This window comes from Aquila chrysaetos, chromosome 2 (assembly GCF_900496995.4).
Source record: "Aquila chrysaetos chrysaetos chromosome 2, bAquChr1.4, whole genome shotgun sequence".
In the NCBI taxonomy this organism is placed as follows: Eukaryota; Metazoa; Chordata; class Aves; order Accipitriformes; family Accipitridae; genus Aquila; species Aquila chrysaetos.
Genome location: NC_044005.1, coordinates 61,290,520 through 61,311,506, shown reverse-complemented (window position 1 = coordinate 61,311,506; position 20,987 = coordinate 61,290,520). Strand labels below are relative to the sequence as shown.

General features: G+C 45.8%; 1 protein-coding gene across 2 annotated transcripts in view; it reads left to right on the top strand.

The window, feature by feature from the left end:
* LOC115338694 (sine oculis binding protein homolog) overlaps positions 1-20,987 on the top strand; it is a 119,234-nt gene that overhangs the window by 62,381 nt on the left and 35,866 nt on the right. The window contains exon 5 of one of the 2 annotated variants that reach the window (XM_030007477.2): positions 4,259-4,354. The exons of the other annotated variant lie outside the window; for it this stretch is intronic. Coding sequence (XP_029863337.1) covers positions 4,259-4,354 — 96 coding nt within the window. The remainder of the gene's footprint in view (positions 1-4,258; positions 4,355-20,987) is intronic. 2 annotated transcript variants of the gene reach the window in all.

Sequence of the window (20,987 nt, the reverse complement as noted above, 5' to 3'; positions counted from 1 at the left end):
TCATTACAAATGCATTGTCCCATTTTAGTGGAAGCTTTGCATTAACAAGTTCCATCTTAATAAATTATTCTGTTCAACCTGCCTTGTGACTTACACTATCATAAGATCCTGCCCTTAATATTAAAATGTAAGCACAGATTTCCTCTCCCAAGGCTAAGGCTTCATCAAAAGACTTACACTGAAGCTAAGAAATCCTCTGTCTGGATCAAGATAATTTTTCTCTGAGAATAAGGAGAAACAAATATCCATGCACTTCAGAGAGGAGGAAATTCTGCTGTAGGTTGTTCTTCCTCAGTCTTGTTAAAAAAGGGAATCTTGACTTAATATATAGTCTGTTTCCAAACTATTGGCATCTTTCACAAATACAGGCTGGCTGGCTTACGAACAGATAGCACAGTTTGTGTAGCCAAAGATAGTTGTCATCATGCACTTATTAATGAGTACACATATATCTGAACATCAAATGCTGTGCTATTTTCAGAGAGGTCCTTTCAGATCCTGTTTTCTGTTCCTTTTTAAATTTTTTTTTCCTTACCCTCCTGACATTTTCCTTCAAAGCTCAATGGTAGAAAGCAGAGGGGAAAAGGGACCTGGGAAGGGAGATGTTCTCATCTGTCCAGCTTCCCCATGTCAGGAGCTACTCTGTGCGTGTCATTCCTGACAGATGTTTGCCTAATCTGCTCTTGAAAAACTCCAGTGATGGGGCTTTGACAGTCTCCTTAGGCAATCTGCTCCAGCGCTTTGCTGTACCTATCATTAAGAAGGGTTTCCTGATATCTAACCTGCAATTAAAGGCCACGATTTCCCACGCAACCCGTCATCAGGCTGACCTTACAGCCAAGCCAGCCCCACCAAGTCGACTGCAGTTTCCTCGCTAGATCTTCCTTGCCAAGGTTGCTCCTTGGGCAACGTGCTCTCTTCTGCCGGGAGTAGCCAGGGCGGTGTGAGTGCCGCCGGTTTTGTCAAGCGTCCAGCCCGGCGTCCCAAGGGTCGGCGATGGGCAGGTTTCCCTCTCGGATCCCATGCAGCTGACGGGAAGGCGGCTGCCTGCCAGTAGAGGCTATTGAATTAGAAGATTCAGTAAATCCCGGGAGAGGTGCTGCCACAGTGAAGTTGCAGCAGGTTTGCGCTGATAAAACCAACAGCGCTCGCCATGGTCCCAGGCCTCAGAACAGGAGCTCAAGCCTTTTTTGTCCTGGAACAAAATGTGCTGCGCGGACAGTTGTACCATATATTGCATATATGCAATCAATTGCATCTAGCGTTTTGGACATACATTTTTTGATGAGAGCATTTCTGTAACGATTTCAGCAGTTTAAAAGCATTTTAAAAAATCAGAAAGATCACAGGTTTGGCTTGGATTTTTTTCAGTTGCTTCCTTTTAAACAATAGCAGGCGAAATACATCCCATGGCAGGCAGACCTGATGGAGAAGCTGTAGATGCCAGCCTGCTGTGAGTGAGGTCGAGATGCGGGGGAGCTGAGGCAGTTGCTTACTGGTGTGCAGCAGCGATTGAGAGTGAGTCAGTGTAGATACAGGCGTATCACAATATTACCATGGCAAGATAAACTCTGAGCCACTTTTTTAATACGCTTAGAACAGTGCTGAACATTGTAAGAGTGTTTCCTTCTGAAAATTATTTACAACTGGAAGATGGTAGTAATGAATTAATGGAAAGCAACTGGAGAATTAGCCCTGACTGCTGAGAATAGGTATTTTTTACAATGGAAACCAGCTAGCTAAACTAGGTATACTTTGCTGCTTGAGTAAATTATAGCAGTATGTAGCTAGGCTGGTTTTGAGACTAGGAAATTTTGGTGACATCCGAAGTTAAATAAAATAAGGTTTGGATCAGAAGGAGGGGGGCTTGTTGCCATCAGCAGGGGTGAATAATCTTTGTGTAACTGGCAATTTTGGTAAGCGGGTCAAGGTTGGTGGGGTTTGTCTCTATATTTTGACACATGCATTACAAACACCCTGGTATCCATTTCATTTTACAAGGTGTGTGCGTGCACCAAGATAATGCTCCAACGGGTCACTGGCAGGTTACAATGTGCCAGCCGTCACGTGCACAATGTCTAGAATAGTGCCAAGATACAATTTCAGGGGTCTGGGGGCACCAATAGCATTCCGAGCCCTACACAACACCTGTGCCCCACGCAACGTCTCGCTAGCTCTCTGTCACTGAGCATCCCGTTGGCACCTGTGATCCCGAGCTGACAGGTCCATTTCTATTTGTGCAAGGCATTTTTAAGGCATTCATCCCCCAGTTGTCTCCTAGATGACCTGGAAGAGCTTCAGCGAGTTGCCTGTATTCTTTCATGGAGAAGAGGAAAAGACAAAGTTTGTTTTCAAAATGAGAATTGGGTTTTTTTTTTACAAAACACAGTCAAATTTGGACTTTGTATTCCACGCAGCATGGGAAGTAGATTTATTGTGTGAGAGAGGTTTCAGTTTCAAACTAATAATTAGAAGAATATATTTAAACCTTTGTCAATATAGAAGTCGTTTCAGGTGCTCAGGAATGCTCTGCCTCTTCCTTGTGGTTTGAAGGAAAAATTTTAGACATTTTCCACCCTGCAGCTATTGAGGGCAGTGAAAGAAAATACCTGTAAGCTGCTAGGAAACGCACAGAATAAACTCGTTTCCCACTTCCCGCTTCTTGTAATAATCATCAATTGTAGGTACTACTCCAAACACACTTCTGGGCAAACTTTGCACTTCTAAAAATGGTATTTTCTGTTGGGCAGAGTTCGTTCACACCCCACGGCTGACAAGCAGAGGCCCAAGTCAAAGCCCGCTGGAGTCAACGGGCTTTCGATGAGGTGCAATCCCTTCATGTTTTCGTAAAAATCCCCGGTGCCGTTAGCCCACGGCTCCCCTTTCCCACCCCGTCCCCCCCGGGGAGAGGCAGAAGCCTATTTGAAGGCAAACAAGCCGTAGAGCCTACAAGGTGTAAATATCTTTCATAAATGCCAACGCTGAAAAAGCCTGGGCGCCGGGAGTGTGACACACGACGACAGGCAGTTCACGCCGCGCGAGGGGGGAGCGACACGCCGGCGCTGCCGCAGCCGCCGAGGTGCGCCCGCATCGCACCCGGGCATCCCTGGACCCCCCGCCGGGGAGGGGGACGGGGACGGGGGGGCAGCTGGAGGGACGGGGAGCAGGACTACCTGCTCCTCGCCCGGTCGCCTCCGCCTGCTCCCCTCGTCCCCCCCCAGGCTCCGGTTGTCCCCCCCCTCTGCCCTCCTCCTCTCCCCGGCTTCTTCGGGCAGGGGCTGATTTAAATAGGTTGGCAGGGAGCCAGGAGCTCATCATTTTAATGCAGTGTAAAATGGAATGTGCATAATTATATGCAAGCCATATGTGAGGGAGACAGCTCAGCTGTGAATTTCGGGAGGCTGCGAGAGGGAGAGAGCGAACAGTCAGGGATCAGATGAGATGGAGCGGAACGGAGTGCAAGTGTCACTCAAATGAACAGTGTAATGAGTGTATTGCTGACACTCCTCCTTTCACCTGCTTCTCCCTTTTGCTTTAACTCCAAAGCAGAAAACGCTGTAGATGAGAAGGGAAAAATACTATCTGCAAGCAGGATTGCTAATGGGCTCTGGTAATGTCTCCATTTAAACTTCAGCTTTCTCAATTAACAGCGTAGTTCCAAATAACTGGTAACTTTTAGTGCATCTTTGTCATTAAATATTTTGACCGCATCTGACTGAAGGATCATTGTTCTCACTAGATGATTGCTCCTTTCAAAGCTTCACTTAAACATGGCGGGGGAATCCATTTATCTATAATAGTATTACATGTAAGTTATGAGTATGAAAACTTATTTATTTTTTTTGGCCTTGCTGTTAAACTGAAAATACAAGTACATTATCTAGGGATTGCTTAAGCATGTCAAAAAGTTTAAACGAGTACGTATGTAATGTAATCCTGAAAAATGCAATGGAGTAAATTGAAACCCTGAGTTACTCACACTTTCCAGCTCAAATATTTCATTTTGGGTTTGTCTTTTGTTGTTCTAATTATTACACCACAATGAATTTGCATGTTCAACCTAAGCTATGTAAGAAAACAGCATCCCAAGTTCTCATATCTAAAAGGTGTACTGCGTATTTAAAGAATCTTTTTAATAATGTTGTATTTTGGGATTCCCGTCTGTTTTAATGATCTGAGCTGTTATGCTTTTAGCTATTTTTTTTTTTTCCTTCCATTATTTGTAAGTCCCTAAATAGGCCATTATATTTCCCTTCAGGCTAGAGATGAAGATGGACATGCTGAAAATTTTCCCCAGCAGCACTATGCTAAGGAAACTCCAAGACTTGCCTTCAAGAATAACTGCGAACTACTTGTAAGAATAACATACTTACAACAAGTCTAGTTTGTTACTTTAGCACAGTGAAAACAGTTTTTTTTTTTTTTGAAAGGCTTTTGTTCATTATGACATACATTATGAAATATGATAGGTTTTTTTTTTTCCTGTTTAGCGTTCTAATGCTAGTTCTGCTATCCGTGAACAATTTAAGATCTCAAATTGCTTGAAAAATCTCTTATATTTGATGACAGCACATGAATGGCCTTGTCGTACTACCTTGTGTCACACGGTAAATCAGGGAGAGCCATGCAGGGAGTGGCTGGTGATGCACGAAAAGCCCCCCCCCCCGAGGCGCCCCAAAACTCACTCTCCCATCCACCTTTTAGCTGTGCCATGTATTTGGGCGGCGGCACCATGTTTTGTTCTGCTGACACGCAGTACTCCCTTTAGAGCTCTCCTATTCCTCCCCTTCCTAGCTGCATGCAGGCGGGAGCATCCTCTCCTCTCCACTCCTCTCCTCTGCTGCGGGGAAAGAGCAAAAGCCAGGAAAGCACACACAGGGAGCCTGGAGTGTTTACAAGCCGTAAGAGAGACGATATCAGCTGTGAAAAGATCTCTGTTCCAAGGCAGGGTTAATTCGCTGTTCATTTTAGCATTTGCAGCTAGGCACAATTAAAAGCAAGCAGGAATGCCTATTATATTTCTATTAAATGAATCTGTTGGGACCTAATGTTCTTGATTAGCTTGCGAAAATGAGTGCTCCACGATGAGTTTTTCTGTTTGCCTAAAGTAAACAGAGAATGAATTGTAATACATTTAAGAGAGATTCACGCATGGCTTTCGTAAAGAGAGTTTTAAATGAATTGGTAGATCTCTCCCTCGCATTCGCCTTTCTTCTCGGCCCTACTTAAGTAAAATGTATTGTTTGGCTAAATGGAAATATTTGTGGAGAGTCAGAACACGGGGTTATATTTTGAAACAACAACACGTTTTTTTCTCGTTATAACTATAGAAGAGGTGGGTGGTGGTGGAGGAGCAAGCTGTGTTTCCTCCGCATTAAAACCCGTGTCTGCCTCTCCTGTAGAGGATGCAGGGCCAAATGCTAATCTTGGTGTCCCAGGTGCGACATCCAGCGAAGTCGAGCTGATGAGCCGACGTAACCCCGTGCCGAAGCTGGCCCCCAGATTCAGGCAGTTGATCAGAGAGGCCAGGACCGGAGGGCAGCAGCCCAAGGAGTGCAGAGCATCTTGGCCACACCTCCACCAGTGGGCCCACAGGCTCTCCTACTGCCCAGGCATCCCCTGTGCCGAGCCAACCCCGGTTAGGTAATGACAACGCTTTTTAGAGCCACAGGTGTCACTAGAAAGGGTCAGTTTGTTCCCACTATGATTATTCCCAGCCAAAAGCAACGTGACCCATAAGACCTGATCCTGCTTCCTCTTAAACCCCTTGCAAAGTTCCTGGTGGTTTCAGGGGCAGCAGGGTTACGTCCTAAGGGGAGGAAACTAGACGAACACAAAAAGCGATTCCCTGGTGCAGTCACAATTCTTGCGCCAAATAAGTGAAACTGTTTCTTCAAGGCCATGCTTAATTACTGTGCCACTGGTCAAATCAGGCCTGACGAAGCATCACAGCACACCAAGATGCCCCCAAAGTCAATAGGGCTTCTCGGTGTTGGAGGAGTTCAGGACTAGAGTTAGGAGACAACACGATATAAAATAAGTAAGTCATGTATTATTTCGATTGAAAATCTGCTTTATTTTTAGTGCAAGCAAGCAATGAACCAATTAACCCTCTTTGTGCTATTAAAATCAAGCACTCTTTTAATGCCCAGTTAATTATTCCTCTATTAATATGCATTTAAGTTTTTGCTTTATTATATCACTCCTGTACCTGGCAAAAGCTCAAGTCATCCAAGTTAGTCTTTCATGTGCTTTTTTGGACAAGTTTCAGTTCTTGTTTAAGGAAGTAATAAAAGCAATTTGTCATAGTTTTATTTTTCCTATGCTATTGGAAACAAAATTGGCAGGGATGTAATCTGTACTCAATTTGTATGTGAAAAAAAAATAGTAGAAAAATAATGAATATGTACCTCTGCTATCTTTAAAGATGTATTTTAGGAACTTTCAGTGAAAATATGATGTTGAGCCTAGGCTTTGGTGGTGGGGGAACTAGTGTTATTTGTCGAAGATGCTACATGTTTCACAGTGAGGTAGTGGTTTTCTTTCTGTATTTTTACTTTTTGGGAAACAATGCTATATTAAAATGTGCTTGAGAGTAAAGCAAATTTCACAGGAACTGGCCATTAAGACAGCATCTTTCTCCTAAAGGCTAGTCAGTATTTCTACGTTTATGCTAGGAATTGTCTCCTTGGGAGGGGAGAGGGGAAAAAAAATATGAAAGAAAGGAGTGGGCACAGCTGCTTCCTCTAAAAAAACATTTTCCCAATGGTACAAACTTACCCAGATTCTAACAGTGCAAGTCAGATGCTGGCTGAGCAAAAAGCTGAGATTTTTTAAATGAAAGAAACTGAAACTTGGTTATGCTTTTGAGAATCGGGAAATCCTTGGAGTTTTCTCAGTGCAGTTGAGAGTAAGTACTGTTAATAGCCTGTCAGGTGAAATTGGAGGCTTCGGCTCAAAAGTGCTTTCTTTGCTTTAGGGTTCAGCTGCCATTTTCCAGCAAGGTTTGTTCCGGCAAGCGCAGGCTCCTCTGTTTGGGAAATGCTTGTGCTGGGAGGGTGCTGCCAGGCAGGATCCAGGGGCTGGGGTGCTGCTGCTGGGGTCTGCGTGCCAGGGCTCTCCCGCAAGAGCCGTGCTACACCGGCTGAATCTTAACATCCCAGGTCACAGGCACACACTTTAACTCCTCAGTCCTTGGAGAGATTTGAAAGCGTAGTAACATAGAGTATTACAAATTGTATGCTTTCTTCATTGCTTACTCCTCAGAAGAGGAGATAATTTGGGTAGTGAGGTACAACTCAGCTATTTGGGGTTTTTTTGAGAGAGAGAGCTGATAGGAAGTAGCAGGAAGAAAGAGGTATAATTTAGGCAAAAGAAACCCCTGAAGTGCTTACGGTAGTTCTGAGCGTCAAGAAAAGCAGTGACAATTAAAGATTTTGGTTGGTGTAGAAAGCCATTGTGCAGTTATGGGATTAGGTTAGCGTGTTCACTTCCTGCGCTAAATCCAGATACACCGTGTCATGCCGTTTGTCGTAGAGCACAGGAAACAAAGCGGTTAAGGTGCTCTAGTCAGTGAGGACATCAAATTTTCCTTGTGAACTTTTCAGTATTTTTGAGAATCATGTTTTCTTAAGTTTAGCTACCCACGATGAGTACCGGGAACCACATAAAACAAATTTATTTTTAAAGAGCCAGGCCAGCATGCTGTCTTGGCCAGCCATCCACTCTTCTCCCATAGGCGCTGCCTCAGGATTTTAATTTCTTATTCCACGAGTGGCTGGAAGCTTTTCTTTCAGGCACAGCTCTTTGTTTCCAGAAGGAAAAGGCAGAATTTAGTCCTCTGGAAGCTGATTGTCAAGGAGCAGTACAGTCCAGCTAATAGTGGATGTGGGGAGTGAGATGGGATTAGCTGCGGAGAAAGGGTAGGCTGGAGTGAAAAGGCCAGTGAAAAGCCCACAGCCCCGGCTCTAGCCGGCTGAAATTCCTGAGCCATTGCCTAGAGAAAGGAAAAATCAATCTGGCACCTACCCAGGTTAGTCAGGGTAGGAAGAGCCATGCTTGGATGCCTTTTAACAAAAGTGGGAAAGAAAAACCAACAGTTCGTCCTCCCCCCTCCCTCCAGTTACCCAGAATATTGAGTCAAGGTTTCAGATTGGCATGCTGCTGTATGAGCAAAGGAGGGTTTGATGGGTTAAGGAAATTAAACGCCAGGTTGCTTTCCAGATCATTTGTTTATGGAGATGATCTGAGTACCACCCACCGCTATGGGATTATATGTAAAGCAAACAAATAACCAAACTAAACATAAACACCCTGAAAAAAAATTCATTTCCAGTCTCACACCCAGCTGTGATCCATGGTTTTCCTGCAGTAAAATCACGATCTTTTTCTCCTTGGAATCAAAAAGCCTGCTCCTAGTAGTTCTGCTCTGGGAGGATAAATTTGTGAGTCCAGCATGCGATGAATTATCAGGTAGTCCTGGTGCTTGGCAGCTGTTACGTAAAAGACACAAAATAAAACATGCTTGTTCTTGGATTTAATGCAAACTCACCTACGGCCAGTTATCTTTAATCACTAACAAAAAGAGGCAGAGAAAGCTCTGAAAACACAACCACAACTGAAACATGAAAGGTAGAATACTCTCCTACGAGAAAAAGGCCTTTGGGGAGGCTATGGCAAGGCTGAGAGGAGCCAGAGCTACAGCTGATGCTTCAGTTGAAGTCGTGTTGCTTTGCTCTGCTGTTCCAGCACTAGAGGCAGGGTCAGGAAGCATGGCACATGTGGGGCATCCGGACCGGGCAGCAAGGATGCAGGCAGGTTAACCTCAGCGTTATGGTACTGGAATATGGGAAAGATTTCATACCCTCAAGACTGATTTTAAAAAGCACTGAGAATATTTGTGGTCAGATGAGGCCAGTAGGTTTTGTAGTTGTAGTCAAATTAAAGGTAAATATACATATTGGTATTCTTTGGAGGCCATGAGAGTTTTGGTTTCAGAAAGTGAGGTTTGAATTCTTTTTTTTTTAAGGTACCTGTCCTGTTCCCTGTGCCCCAGTGTCAAGCAACACCGCTGCCTGTTAGTGCTTCAGCGTTAAAAGAAAATACCTCTCCACCCATTTATAATCACAGTGCCTTTAAAGGACTGAATTAGGGGGAGATAGCTTTGCTCATCCCTTCTCTTGCCTTTCGACCCTTTTTGTCTCCCATGCTGCTTCCTTATTCTTAGCAGCAAGGAGAGAGAAAGCAAAGGCTCTTCTTCCCTTTGTAGCTCTCCCTGGCTCTTCCTTCACCCTGTTAGGTGCAAACCGGCAGAGGGAGCGGCAGAACGCTTCCTTCATCCTGGCCCAGGCTTTGGGATGCGCAGAGCTTTTTGAGCCAGAAAGCTGGAGCGGGACTGCTGCCTAGCAAGCTCTGAGGGATGCAGGGCCACATCTAGCCTTTAAGGTACTGACCTTGCGGTCAGGAGGCGATTTCGCCACCCTGGAGAGGTGGGATGGGAGAGGGGGACGAGACCTGTGACGCCCTGTGGAGCTCCAGGTCGTGGAGCTAGTGGTACCAAGCCTGCCGAGAAGTAAAACCTCCACGGTGGTGCCTAGCACTGTTTCAGCATCACTCGACATTTGCTGCATCTCACCACTGGTGCTATCTTTTGGTGGTTTACCGATGGATTTCATCAGTTTCTTGCTCAGTTTGCCACCGCAGTCTGAGAGCAACTGGTGCTGCTCCATCAGCTGCACCGTGGCGTATGCAGCGATTCGAGCAAATGGCCGTGCAAAACCCGTAACAGCCGACAGAGAGCCCGCCGTTGGTTTCAGGGACTTTGGATCAGGCACAGAGAGCTGTCAGAGTGGCAGTTATGGCTCTGGAACAGAAATATCGAGAAAAGCAATTGTAGCAGTGAATTGATACTGATGTTCTTAAACCCTCAGTAATCTTGGCCACATGAAATTCAACCTTTCTTGTGACTGAAATAACAGTGAGGCTTAGGTCATATTGTGGACTAATCGCCTGTAACGTTTCATTTTCAAAAACTAAATTGTTCATGAGTTATAGCAGAATATTTTGAAAAGAACCTCCCCAAAACCCCGCCAAAAAACCTTGCATTCTGTTTCTTTTCAAGCAAGGGCAACAAACCAGGCAAAATCAGTGTCACGTTTTTTTTTGGTCCTTAATTGCTGCCAGGCCGGACGAAGGGCCGTGTGGCGTTCACCTTACGCACGCTCCTAAAGACTGTCGAAGTCCGCGGGCGCCGAGTAAACGCACTGCAAAAAAGGCAGCGCTCGGCCCACGACGGGCAGATTTGCAGCCCCAGGGGGAGAGGGGAGCCCCGACACCCGCCTCCGGCCGACCCTCCCGGCCCGCTGCCGGTCGGCACCCGCGGGGCTGTGGCTGCCTCGGCCGCTGCGGCCTGACGGGCGTCTCGCCGGGGTAGCGCAGGACCAGATACAGAGCTGCGGCCTGCCAGCCGCCCCGCGGTGTGCCGTCCCCGGGAAACGATAGGCGCTGTGCCTGTCTGCACAGATTTACTTACGCTGGTTTAGAACAAGCGCGCCCGCTGTCTCGCCCAGCGCACGGGCTGTGTCTTTCTTGCCCTGCTTTTTAATTATACGTTTCTCTACCCCGGAATGGAAGGGAAGGACGTTGCTCTCATTACGGCGGCGTGGGCCGGACCTGGGAGGTTTGGGTCCTGTTCCTGGGGCCACAGCAGACCTTCTCAGCGGTCTTGAGAGGTTTCCTTGGTCTTTCAGGCCTTCTGTCCCCCTTCCCCTGTCCTGCACCACCATCCTGCTAAAGAAACATGCTTTTTTTTCTTGACTCACACCATGATCAGGACTCCACAACCTCTGATCCAAAGCCCAGCGAAATCAATAGGATTCCTCCCGTTAACTTTAAGTAGGCTCTGAATGACACCCTGTATTCTGCAGGCAAGAGAAGACGAATGACTGCTTTGAGACATCTTTCCCCCTCTCCGACCAAAAATCGCTGTAGGCCAGCTAACAGCTGATTTGTAGTACAGAAAACTTGATCTTTATTAATAATATTTAAGCTGAAGGCTGCAATCAGAGACCAGCCGTAGGAACTTACAGAAAATACAACCCTGTCGTAGCAAGTCTGAGATAGCAGCTCTGCTGGAAATAAGACCCAAACCTCACTCCGTTTATACTCGGGGTTAGCGAGTGACCACTAGCTTCAGCATTAAGGAGGGCGAGGGATTCCCCGCGCCTCCTGCAGAGGTGGGCAGGGGAGTGCCATTAACCTTTCTGAGCAGCAAGGAGGGTAAGTCTCTGCCAGTTCCCAGCGACACATAAAATACAAGGTATAAAATCCCCAGGAGCATGGGGAGCAGGGAGAAGGGAGGGAAAAAGATAGGGATAAAAGGAACGAAGCTCCGCCATGGCCAGGGATGCAGCTTCCTGCGCAAGCAGGCTGGTAGCCCCAGTAGCTGTACGTAATCCCCGCCTTTTTGGTCCAGTGAACCGAATTAAGGAGGACGATTCGGGGAGCTAAAGAGATGGAATAAAAGGTGTGGCAGGGAGAGGGGCAGGCGGCAAGGGAAGACGGGCAATGGGAACAGGGCAGATTTGGGAAAGACCATGGCTACCAATGGTGGGTGTTCAGCCTCCCAGAGCCAAGAGCGAGCTATATCCCCTTTCCCGCAGCACTCGCCTCGGGTACGCTAGAAATAGCAAGCAACTTCACCCCAGTGTCTCTAGTTTAGCCTTTTCCTTCATACCAATACACGAGCATTATTTTAGGATGTGACACTTGACACTTCGTGAGCACAAGCCTGCCTTTCCTCAGAAGTAGACATGTTTTCTAATTTTTAACATCACTGTTAATATTATTATTATTTCAAAACAGAAGCAAAATGCATTTGTTAAAAAGGGGAATAATTAAAATCCCATTATAGCTGAAATTCTGTCATCTTCCTTCCCAGAACAAGCATTAAAATTTTTATTAATAAATGTGCAATTACTGGTGACCTCTGAATAATTTCTCCAACCCTAATTTCTCCTCACTGCAATACTGTGTTGTATTACTCTATTTTTACTCTTTGCTTTCCTTATTTGATGTGTTTACTGAAGTTATAATTTTCATATTAAGCATATTCTCGTTCAAAAATTGCTTTTTCAAAAATGGCTTACAAAAATACCAATCTTTTCATTGACCCAGAATTTAAACAAGTAAAAAGTTAAGAAACTGTTAGCTGAAAATGCATTTTTTAGCAGGCTACTTCTTAATAATGATTTAAAAAAATTTTAAAGTAAGAAAGCCTGAAAAAAATTGTCAGCCATCCCCCCACCCAAACCTCTATAAAAGTGGAAAAAAAAAGCAGGTTTGTATCCCTTGGAAAGAAAACCAGTTGTGAATCATGGCTTTGCTTTATGAAACTGGCATTCATAACCAATTTAAATAAAATTCAGACAGTTTTTATAGAACGTTAAAGAATAAAGATATGCCTTGTTCCAAAGGAAGTGAAGTGCGGTGAAATAAAATTCATCGGATTTCCTTCCACATAAACTGGAAATAAAATTTCCAAAGTCATCACCCAGAACTATAAATATTTTCTTCCTGGGGTGTGTGCAGGAGATGCAGATGACTCAGTCGGGCCCGTGGGGCACCTTGGCAGCTACCTGGGAGGAGCCGTCCCTCGCACCGCATCTCGGCACGGCCGTACCTGCAGCACAGGTCAGGCCATAAAACTGGGTTTAGTCCCCTGCTGCTCAGGTCCTTTTGCACCTCTGACCCTGGCTCTCACTCATGCAGGGTGTTAATGAGAACGGGTTTTGTCAGGTCTGAAAAGATGCTTACGTAGACCAGTGTGACTTTCTGTAACGGTGCAGTTGGCTTATGTCTCATCTTGCTGCATGCGTTGTCCTCCCCATTAAAAAGGAAAAAAGTCTGAAGGCTTTGACCCCTTTGAGAGCCAGCATACAGCAGTAAAAGAGTAGGATTTTGAAAATTGGGAGCCCATGCTCTTTTTATTTCTCAGAGTTAAGATCCAGCCCATGGGAAGGAGGGTTGAGAAGAGCCTGGCCACCATTCAGCTGGACTGCAGGGAGGCTTGGGGGTGCTCTGGGATATTGAGTGTGTGGCCCCCTCTCTTTGGGAATCCCTAGGACTGTACAGGGCTTCCAGGAATGACATCCCCAAAAGTCAGATTAACACCACGCAGTTATCTGAAGGCACACCGAAGAAGATCTGTCTGCAAGGAGTGCGTATCTCACTGCTCACTGCTGTCTGTAGCAGGCACCTTTTTTACATCTCAGCAGTGACATGTATTATATTGCTTTTGGGATGGGAAAAAAAAACCCCAAAATATAAATCCTGCATTTTATTATGGAAGTTAATACCAATAATTACTTAAAATCTAATGAATTTCAGTTCTCACTTAATTGCTTTTGAGTAGTTCACTTAACTAATTAAGAAGAAGCAAGGACATATTCATTTAATGAGCAGCAGCAGCCTTGGCCTAGCATCTGCCTACATTCTCTTTTCAATTAATCAATTATAGTCCAATGGTGTGTAATTACACATTAAGAAAGTTATTGGATATCGCAGCATGGCTGTCCCAGGGGGCTCATGAATACACTAATATAACACACCTGTAATGACCTGTTCTCAGATCTGCAAATTGCTCCCATTTCTCTCTCTCTCTCATTGCTAAATGAAGATGAGAGCAATTACCATTAACTTTTTGAGTCACATCTAGTCAATGAGAGAGAAAAAAGATCCCTACCAGCATTCATAATAAATCTGCCTGTTGGTACCGAGTATTTTAACTGCACCAGGCATCGAGTTGGAAGGCAGTAAACGCGCATCGGGATCGCGCAGGGTTGTGGGGATCCTGGGGCTGGTCTGGCCTGAGCACACGCTTCACCTCTAGACGAGAGAAACAGGCAAGCAGAAAAACTTCGTCAGATCACATCCAGGCATAATTTGCCTGGCTTGGTTCGAATCAAACCAAACTCTGGAACTGATCCCTATGCAGTGGCTCTAAGTCTTTGCATAGCAACTAAGCCGTGTTGCTGTTTTGTTGAGGTTTTTTTCGAACGCTAGAAAGAACAAAATTTACTATGTAATGGCAGAAAGGCGTTGGTTGTGCGAGAGGATAGTCACCAATGCTCTCTTATTAATGCATAACAAATGAAACCAAGCACAGACTCTTAATCTGCATAATGAAGTCTGACAGATTCTAAATTGGTGATTTAGTCAACTAAAGGGTCCAAAAATGCTCTGTGGAAGTGAGCTTTTGATGGCTCCATAAGTCAAATGGGGGATGATATCTGTCAACATTTTTATAAATGTTGTCTTGCACAGTGTGATTTCAGTGTGCTGTTGTCTCTCTCTCTGGGAAGAAATGTCTTTTTCCCTACACAAAGTTTTCTTGTTCATGCTTTCATTTGCAGGCTGGGGTCTTTCCGGTGGGTGTAGATGCAGATCAATGTGCAGCAATATCTTGAGCAAAGCTCTTCTTTAGAAGCAGGGTCCATTTCGCTCATCGTAATCTGAATTATTTCCACGCTGTACGCCTTGTGCCAAACTAGCATCAACAACTTCAGTGAAACCTTCATCATGCCGGAGGTTACTTCTGTTTTTCTGTCTCCTTGTGCTTGATATCCCTCAGGATAACACTCCTGTGGGATTCAGGTGGTCTGACGTTGCTCTCAGTTGCACTCACAGTGAGGCAATGGATGTTTCAGTCTGAGCTTCAGCTGGGTCCACATTTCAGTCTGGTTTTCAGCCGTGCCACATTTCTTCCCAGTTCCACAGCACCCTTTGGTTTAGGACACGGTTCGGTTCACATGCCTAGCTGTAGCATCTCAGTATTTGGTATCTGGGCTGGACTCTCTCGCTAGGTCCCATTGACAGTTAACAGAGGAAGGCAAGTACTTCTAGAGAGTGACTTGCTCAAAATAATTAGGTGCTGATTTAGGATTGGTTAAACCACCTTTAGATGTGCCTATATCTGTTCATTAACTAGATAAATGCCTGCCATATGACACCTACATTTTTGATAGCTACAGCCATCAGTTGAACTGTGTATTTCTGCATGTGTCTAACTTCAAGCTTGCACATAGAGCCGTTCAATTCAAGCAGAGGGACTGCTAGTATGCTTGAAGTTAGCTATCTGCTAACATTGTGTTTAGATATTTGGTCTCCAGCTTTGAAACGTGGATGCTGTCATTTAATTGCCTTTGCATGCAATTTGAGATTGAGATTAAAATGTTAGAAGTGCAAAGCGATATCTATTATTTAATGTTGTGTTTTACTCCAAATAGCTAACAAGAGGACCCTTGGTATTTGCAGAGAAGTTCATTTATTATGCATTATTATATGACACAATAGGAGAAAACAGGTTCCAAGGTTTACTTTTAGGTATTTAAAAACAATTTGACTGCCCAGGCAATGCATAGTAACTGAAGCAAGCAGAGCAGTGAGTGTGGATCCCACAAAGTGATCAAAGTGTGCATGTATACAGTGTTATCAAATTCTGCTCAATGCACAGCTTTGTTTATGCTCAGGACCAAAATTCAGTTCTGTGCTTTTTTTTTTAATCAGTGCCTGAATGATCAATTAGAAATGTTTTAAACAGAGAAAGGAACACAATTATAGTCTAGAGCTTTAATGTACAATACAATATTTGGTTGTACAGGCTAGTTAAATATTGGTCCCAAAATACCTGTCAGTTGGCTCTTAAGTTGTGTAGTTTTTGTGTGTCTGATGGGGAGGAGGGTGGTATTTCATTGAGCTGCAAAAATTCGTTTCTCGCTGCAAAAAATTGTTTCTAGCTGTATTCTCCACAAGAGGCTGTAACTCTTTGCATGTCACTTTCCTAATTGAGCAATAAACTCTGTATTGTACTAATACTTTTTATTATGAGGAATAAACATGCTTCTTCTAGACAGGCAGAGGAATAATTGACCACCTGTGGCCAGTCCTGAATGAACATTACTGCACATGCCACTGAAATTAATGTCTCCTTAGTCAAGACAGGAAACAGTCATTTTCTGAGAGATTTTTTTGTGGTTAGGAAGCTAACACTCCCAATACATTTCCACTGTCTAACAACGTGGATTCCCAACTGCCAAGGGAAGAAGCGCTTGGTGCTCACTCGGTTACTGACCTGCTCTCTGTCTTTGGGTTTCAAACAGCAGCTTCATTTGTTAAACACATTAAGCGAAGGGCCAGATTCTGGCTGGAGCCAGGGATGCCTTTACATCACTCTGGCAATAGAAAGAAGTCTCAAAAGGTGGTGGGTGTGTAATGCACGCTCGTGGCCCCTTTCTGCTGTCAGCATGGTGCAAAGGAGTCTCAAAGTGGATGAGAATCTGTCCCAAACATAGGTTTATGTAATGCCGGAAGATAGTGCTAGGACATTGTGCTCGTGTATCGCGTTACAGCTGGCCCGGCACCAAGTCATAAGGGCTGAAGGATGCTGGAAACTGAAATATTAAAGAGCTAAGAGATTGACTCAGTAGAGAGAAATGGTAAATGCTTCTCTTATCAGTTATTTTTCACTTTGTATTAATAAATCTCTGGGACCGTACCTCATGTGAATCGCCCGGTCCTTCAGGATCCAGTCTCTTCTTCAAACTGGAAGCACGGAGTGCCGTGAGAAAAGCACGCGGGTGAGACTCCCGGGCGTGCACGCACCCGCAGCACGCGGTGCCCGTGCCAGAGCACGTGCCCGGGGAGGAGCGGCGTCCTTACAGGCACAGGGGTTGTGCAGGGCCTGGAAAATGTGTTCAGCCTTATCTTACGCATCTCCTATCTCTTCCTTTCGGAGAGATTGCAGGGGGATCTGTTGAGCAAGTGCTTTTCTCCCCAGCGGGTGTATCGCCACAGGGCTCTGTGCTGTCATCCTTCTTATTCACCACGCCACGTTCATTTAATGAGGGGTTATAGCTGATGTGCTTGCACAGTCCGGCAGTCCAGCTTTAGGTCCCTTTTTCCTCCAGCACAAACTAGGGCTGAAGGTCTCCCCACTGGCGAGCCCGGCCGAGGCCCGGATTGAGTGCAAGCTGTCCAAAGTTCAAACAAGATTAGCTCGAGATCACTGCGGTCAGTGAAAGGAAATAACCAGAGGCTGCTGACATACTCCCCACATAAATGGAGATATTTGGTTATCAAAATCCTTCCTTGGAGACCTCTCTGAAATCTCAGCTGCCCTAAGTCACCACACAGCTGCAGTGACAGAAGTGGTGGCTCTTCTCTCCCATGCCACCCCGGAGAGATGTGTCCCTTGGGTGTCCCCAAGCTGCTGTCCCTCTGTGGCCCCCGCTGCGCTCAGCCAGGAGGTGGGGGCTGAGCGGACCGCAGCAGCCTGCTTGGGTGAGCTGCTGTACCTTGCTCGCATTCTTGGAAAGCAGGCCGTGCTTGCCTCCGTCGAATTTACTATAATCCCACCGCTGTTTGCCTCCAGCTCAGCTGAGTCAGTGTGAGTGCTGGGAGGAGCCGTCATGTAGACGAGTTTGGCCCAGTTTCCCCCCTGTGCTGCTAGAGAAACCTGCTGAAAGCAAATCTGATTAACACAGCGGAGAAAATAGCTCTGCTGTAAAATGTTGAGGATTGCCACTAGTGCAGGTACATGGCGTGCAGAAGGCAAAATGCCTTTTTGAATGTTTGTGGACGGATGGGTGCTGTGGTTCATGGTCTCTGCAGGTTCCTAGGTGCTGAGCTAGCAAAATCCTGCGTGGCCTGGGGAACCTGCCTTTTATTTTCAGAGCCCCTTTTTGAGTGGCAGAGTGGCAGCACTTCGATAGCACGGTGCACCGCCACAGCAGGAGTGTTGTGGAGGTACCGCATCCCTGCTGTGGAAAGCCCTGGTCCTGCACCAAAATCCATCCGGATGAATGCAGGTACTTATGCTGGAGGTCCAAGCTGCTGTGGGCATGGGGGCCTCCCAGTGCTCTCAGAGTTAGAAAACTGCAAAGAGGGCAAATCCCAAATAGCCTGGACCTTGTTGATCCTCCAGGAACTCTGCGTAGCTCTGTCTTAGAAGAGGGATTTGGAGAGTGCCTGGATTGCAACACTCAGAGGGAACCAGAAATGTTTAGATTTCACGTTGTGTGTTTTCTCACTGCTGCTTGTTTCCTGGGTGGAATTTGCTCCTTTTCGTAGCTGTAAACACAGCGCCCGGGTGAGCTCTGGGAGGAGACTGACTCAAGGCAGGTCACCCTGAATTTGAGACAGATGCTCCATCTGAATATATATACAGTGAAAACCTAGAAATGGAAAAGATTTGTTAGTTCCTCCAGCCAGTGCTTTGATTCTAAAGCATATCTGTAACGTGCTGTAGGCTGGGGGCAGGGGGAAGAGAAAATTGCTCACTTATCTGTTAATGGAGAAGCAGTGAATATCATGATCTGGTCTGAGAGAAACCGCTCCACCGTCTCGGCAGTGTGTGCTCCCTTTTAGACAACCTCACTCTTTAGTGAGGGCACTGAGGGCATTTTGAAGCCGTGCCTGGTGCCCCTGTGTGTAAGCGTGATAGAGAAAGAGAGCAAGTGAGAGGAGAAGAGAGAGAAAAGGGCACAGACTTTTGGTGAGGACGGGGAAGTGATTTCAGGTGTTTCTGACACCACGTGAACCTTGCCTGGTTAGTATCTTCCTGAGCACAATATACCCTGGAGGGTGGGGGAAACGGCAACATGTAGAGATGGGGTGGAGGGAGCGAAAACTACCTGCAGATGTGGCATCTGAAAAAATCCAGAGACAATGTGACTATTTTTAGCAAACGTGCAAACAGTGATAGATGCCACGGGGCTGCTGTCACTAAAATTTGGCTATAAGCAACATATTCATATTTAAACAAGTCAGCTTTGCACATTGAAATGAGCAAACACTGTCTCTGTGCTTGTTTGTTTGTTGTGCAGAAGCCATCAGCTTTCGCTCCTTATCCCTTCACCATGGTGGTGATGTGGAGTCATGATGATGGATCGGCTGTCTATCTAGTTTATCTGCAAGGCCACAAAACATTTATATCTTATACGGCATGATAGGCTGTTCTCATGCAACAGTGGAAAATAGGAAATTGGTGCTGCCCTTGCAAAAGTACCATCTCCTGCAGAACATTGCCATTCCGGTAAGCTCGGTTGGCACAGTTTGTACAGCTAAGCACATCCACTGCGAAACCTAACACTGGGATGCGCATGAATAAAATCACACAAAATCAGGAGAGGAGCGAGCATCAGAGAAGCTTTTGAACACAGGGGGCAAACCAGCAAGGATGGAGTTCCTGCGGTTTCTCTCCTGCTTCGAGGGAGCCTGTGTCACCTCTGGTAAAAGGCCTCCGGCTTACACCAGCATTATACTTGGCCAATTATCTAATTTAGGTATCTCATATGTATTTAGGTCTTGAAAAGGTCAACAGCAGAACACGGCTGGGCAGGGTTTTTTGAAGCTGTAGGACTGGAAGCTTTGCTTCTAGCATCATTAGAAAATAATTGCTTGTGAATGTCCAGAGATTTGAATCTGCATGTTGGAGCTCTGAAAAGGAGGGCAGGAAGGTTCAAAACATTATTGAAACAGCTGCTGCTAACGTTACACTCGCTGCAGACGCCGAGCAGGGAGCAAGTGGAGCGTGCCGGGAGGCTCGGCTGCTGCACCTCCCCTGCCTCGGTACCCTTGCGCTGGGAGCCCACCTCCTCGGGCTGCTCCTCGGGGGACTGTCCCCAGCACAAACACGCTCCTCCATCCAAGGTCCACGCAAGCTGGTGCGCGTTTATCGAAAGCTGCAGTGAGGCAGGGATCGTCCCCGTGGCACTCCAGCTGAGCTGTTTTCATCTAAGTATATCTGCTATTCTTCCATTTTAAATTATTTTTGTCCTTGGTTTTTGGTTTTCTGCTCCCTGCAACTTTTTCCTTAGGTGTCTCCTCCCCTTCTGAATATCTGTCTTCCTCCATTACTATCTTTCCTTTCTCTCAGTTTAACCATCTTCTTCCCCAGGTCCATGATAAATCGCTTAACGTATTTTTGATGTCCCCACTTGTTTTCAAAGTTCCTGTAGTGTTTGGCTCCTCAGTGCTGTTAGCTGTGGAAAGTCCCCTTCCCTAAATGTTGTAAGGTCCAGATGTTACTAAATGTGATTTTTACCATCTAAAAACCTGTCAGTTACCTGCCACTGCTCACAGCTTGATTTCTCAGTATGACCAAACTGGGTGGCTTGTGACTCTGAACACAAGCCCTGAGTTTCTTACGAGGAAGATTGCCTCGATGCCTGGAATTAGACGAGTCCTTAATGAGGCGTCTGTTCCTCCTCAGCTCTGTTACAGATATTCCCTGTGACCCTGGCCAAGTCACTTTATCTTTCTTTGTCTCTGCTCACCATTCAGAAAACGGACATAATTGCACTTCTGAAGCTCATGTGGAACTGCAACGATGAATTCCTCCTGCTTGCGTTGCCTTTACCTCATCCCTTTTGTCTGCACAACTATCAGCTGCGATAAAAAGCCATGGAATCAGAGTAGCCGTGGTCAGTGCAAAGCTTATGCTCCGAGCGGCTGGCCCAGCCGCTCGCCATATCCTAATAAGATTGATAGCAGGGAGTCAGCTTTATTACCATTTGCATAGCAGTTCTGTGGGCTTTGAGGAGCTTCCTATGCTATCTGTGGATAGTGAACAGAGAAGTTTCCAAGGCAGGGTGCTCAGGAGTACGCAGTGGTTATTGCAGGACAGAGAGTTAAAATGGCTTCCTTTGAGGGCTTGCTCCACGGAGTCGTTAGAAAATGTGGGGCCTTGGGAGCACCAGGAGGAGAGGGAGGGAGGCAAGGCAATTGCTCCATTTGTAAAACCCGTCTCTGGTTTTCATCCCTCTTTCCCTCACCCTCCCCACTTTAGTTCTGTGACAATAATGAAATGCTTCTGAATGCTAATGTCATTTAATTATTGTGATGTTGCAAATGAAGGTGCCCACACACAAATTCAATATGGATGTAATTATTAGAGGTGGAATGCCAATTAAGCACACACCAAAAGCAAG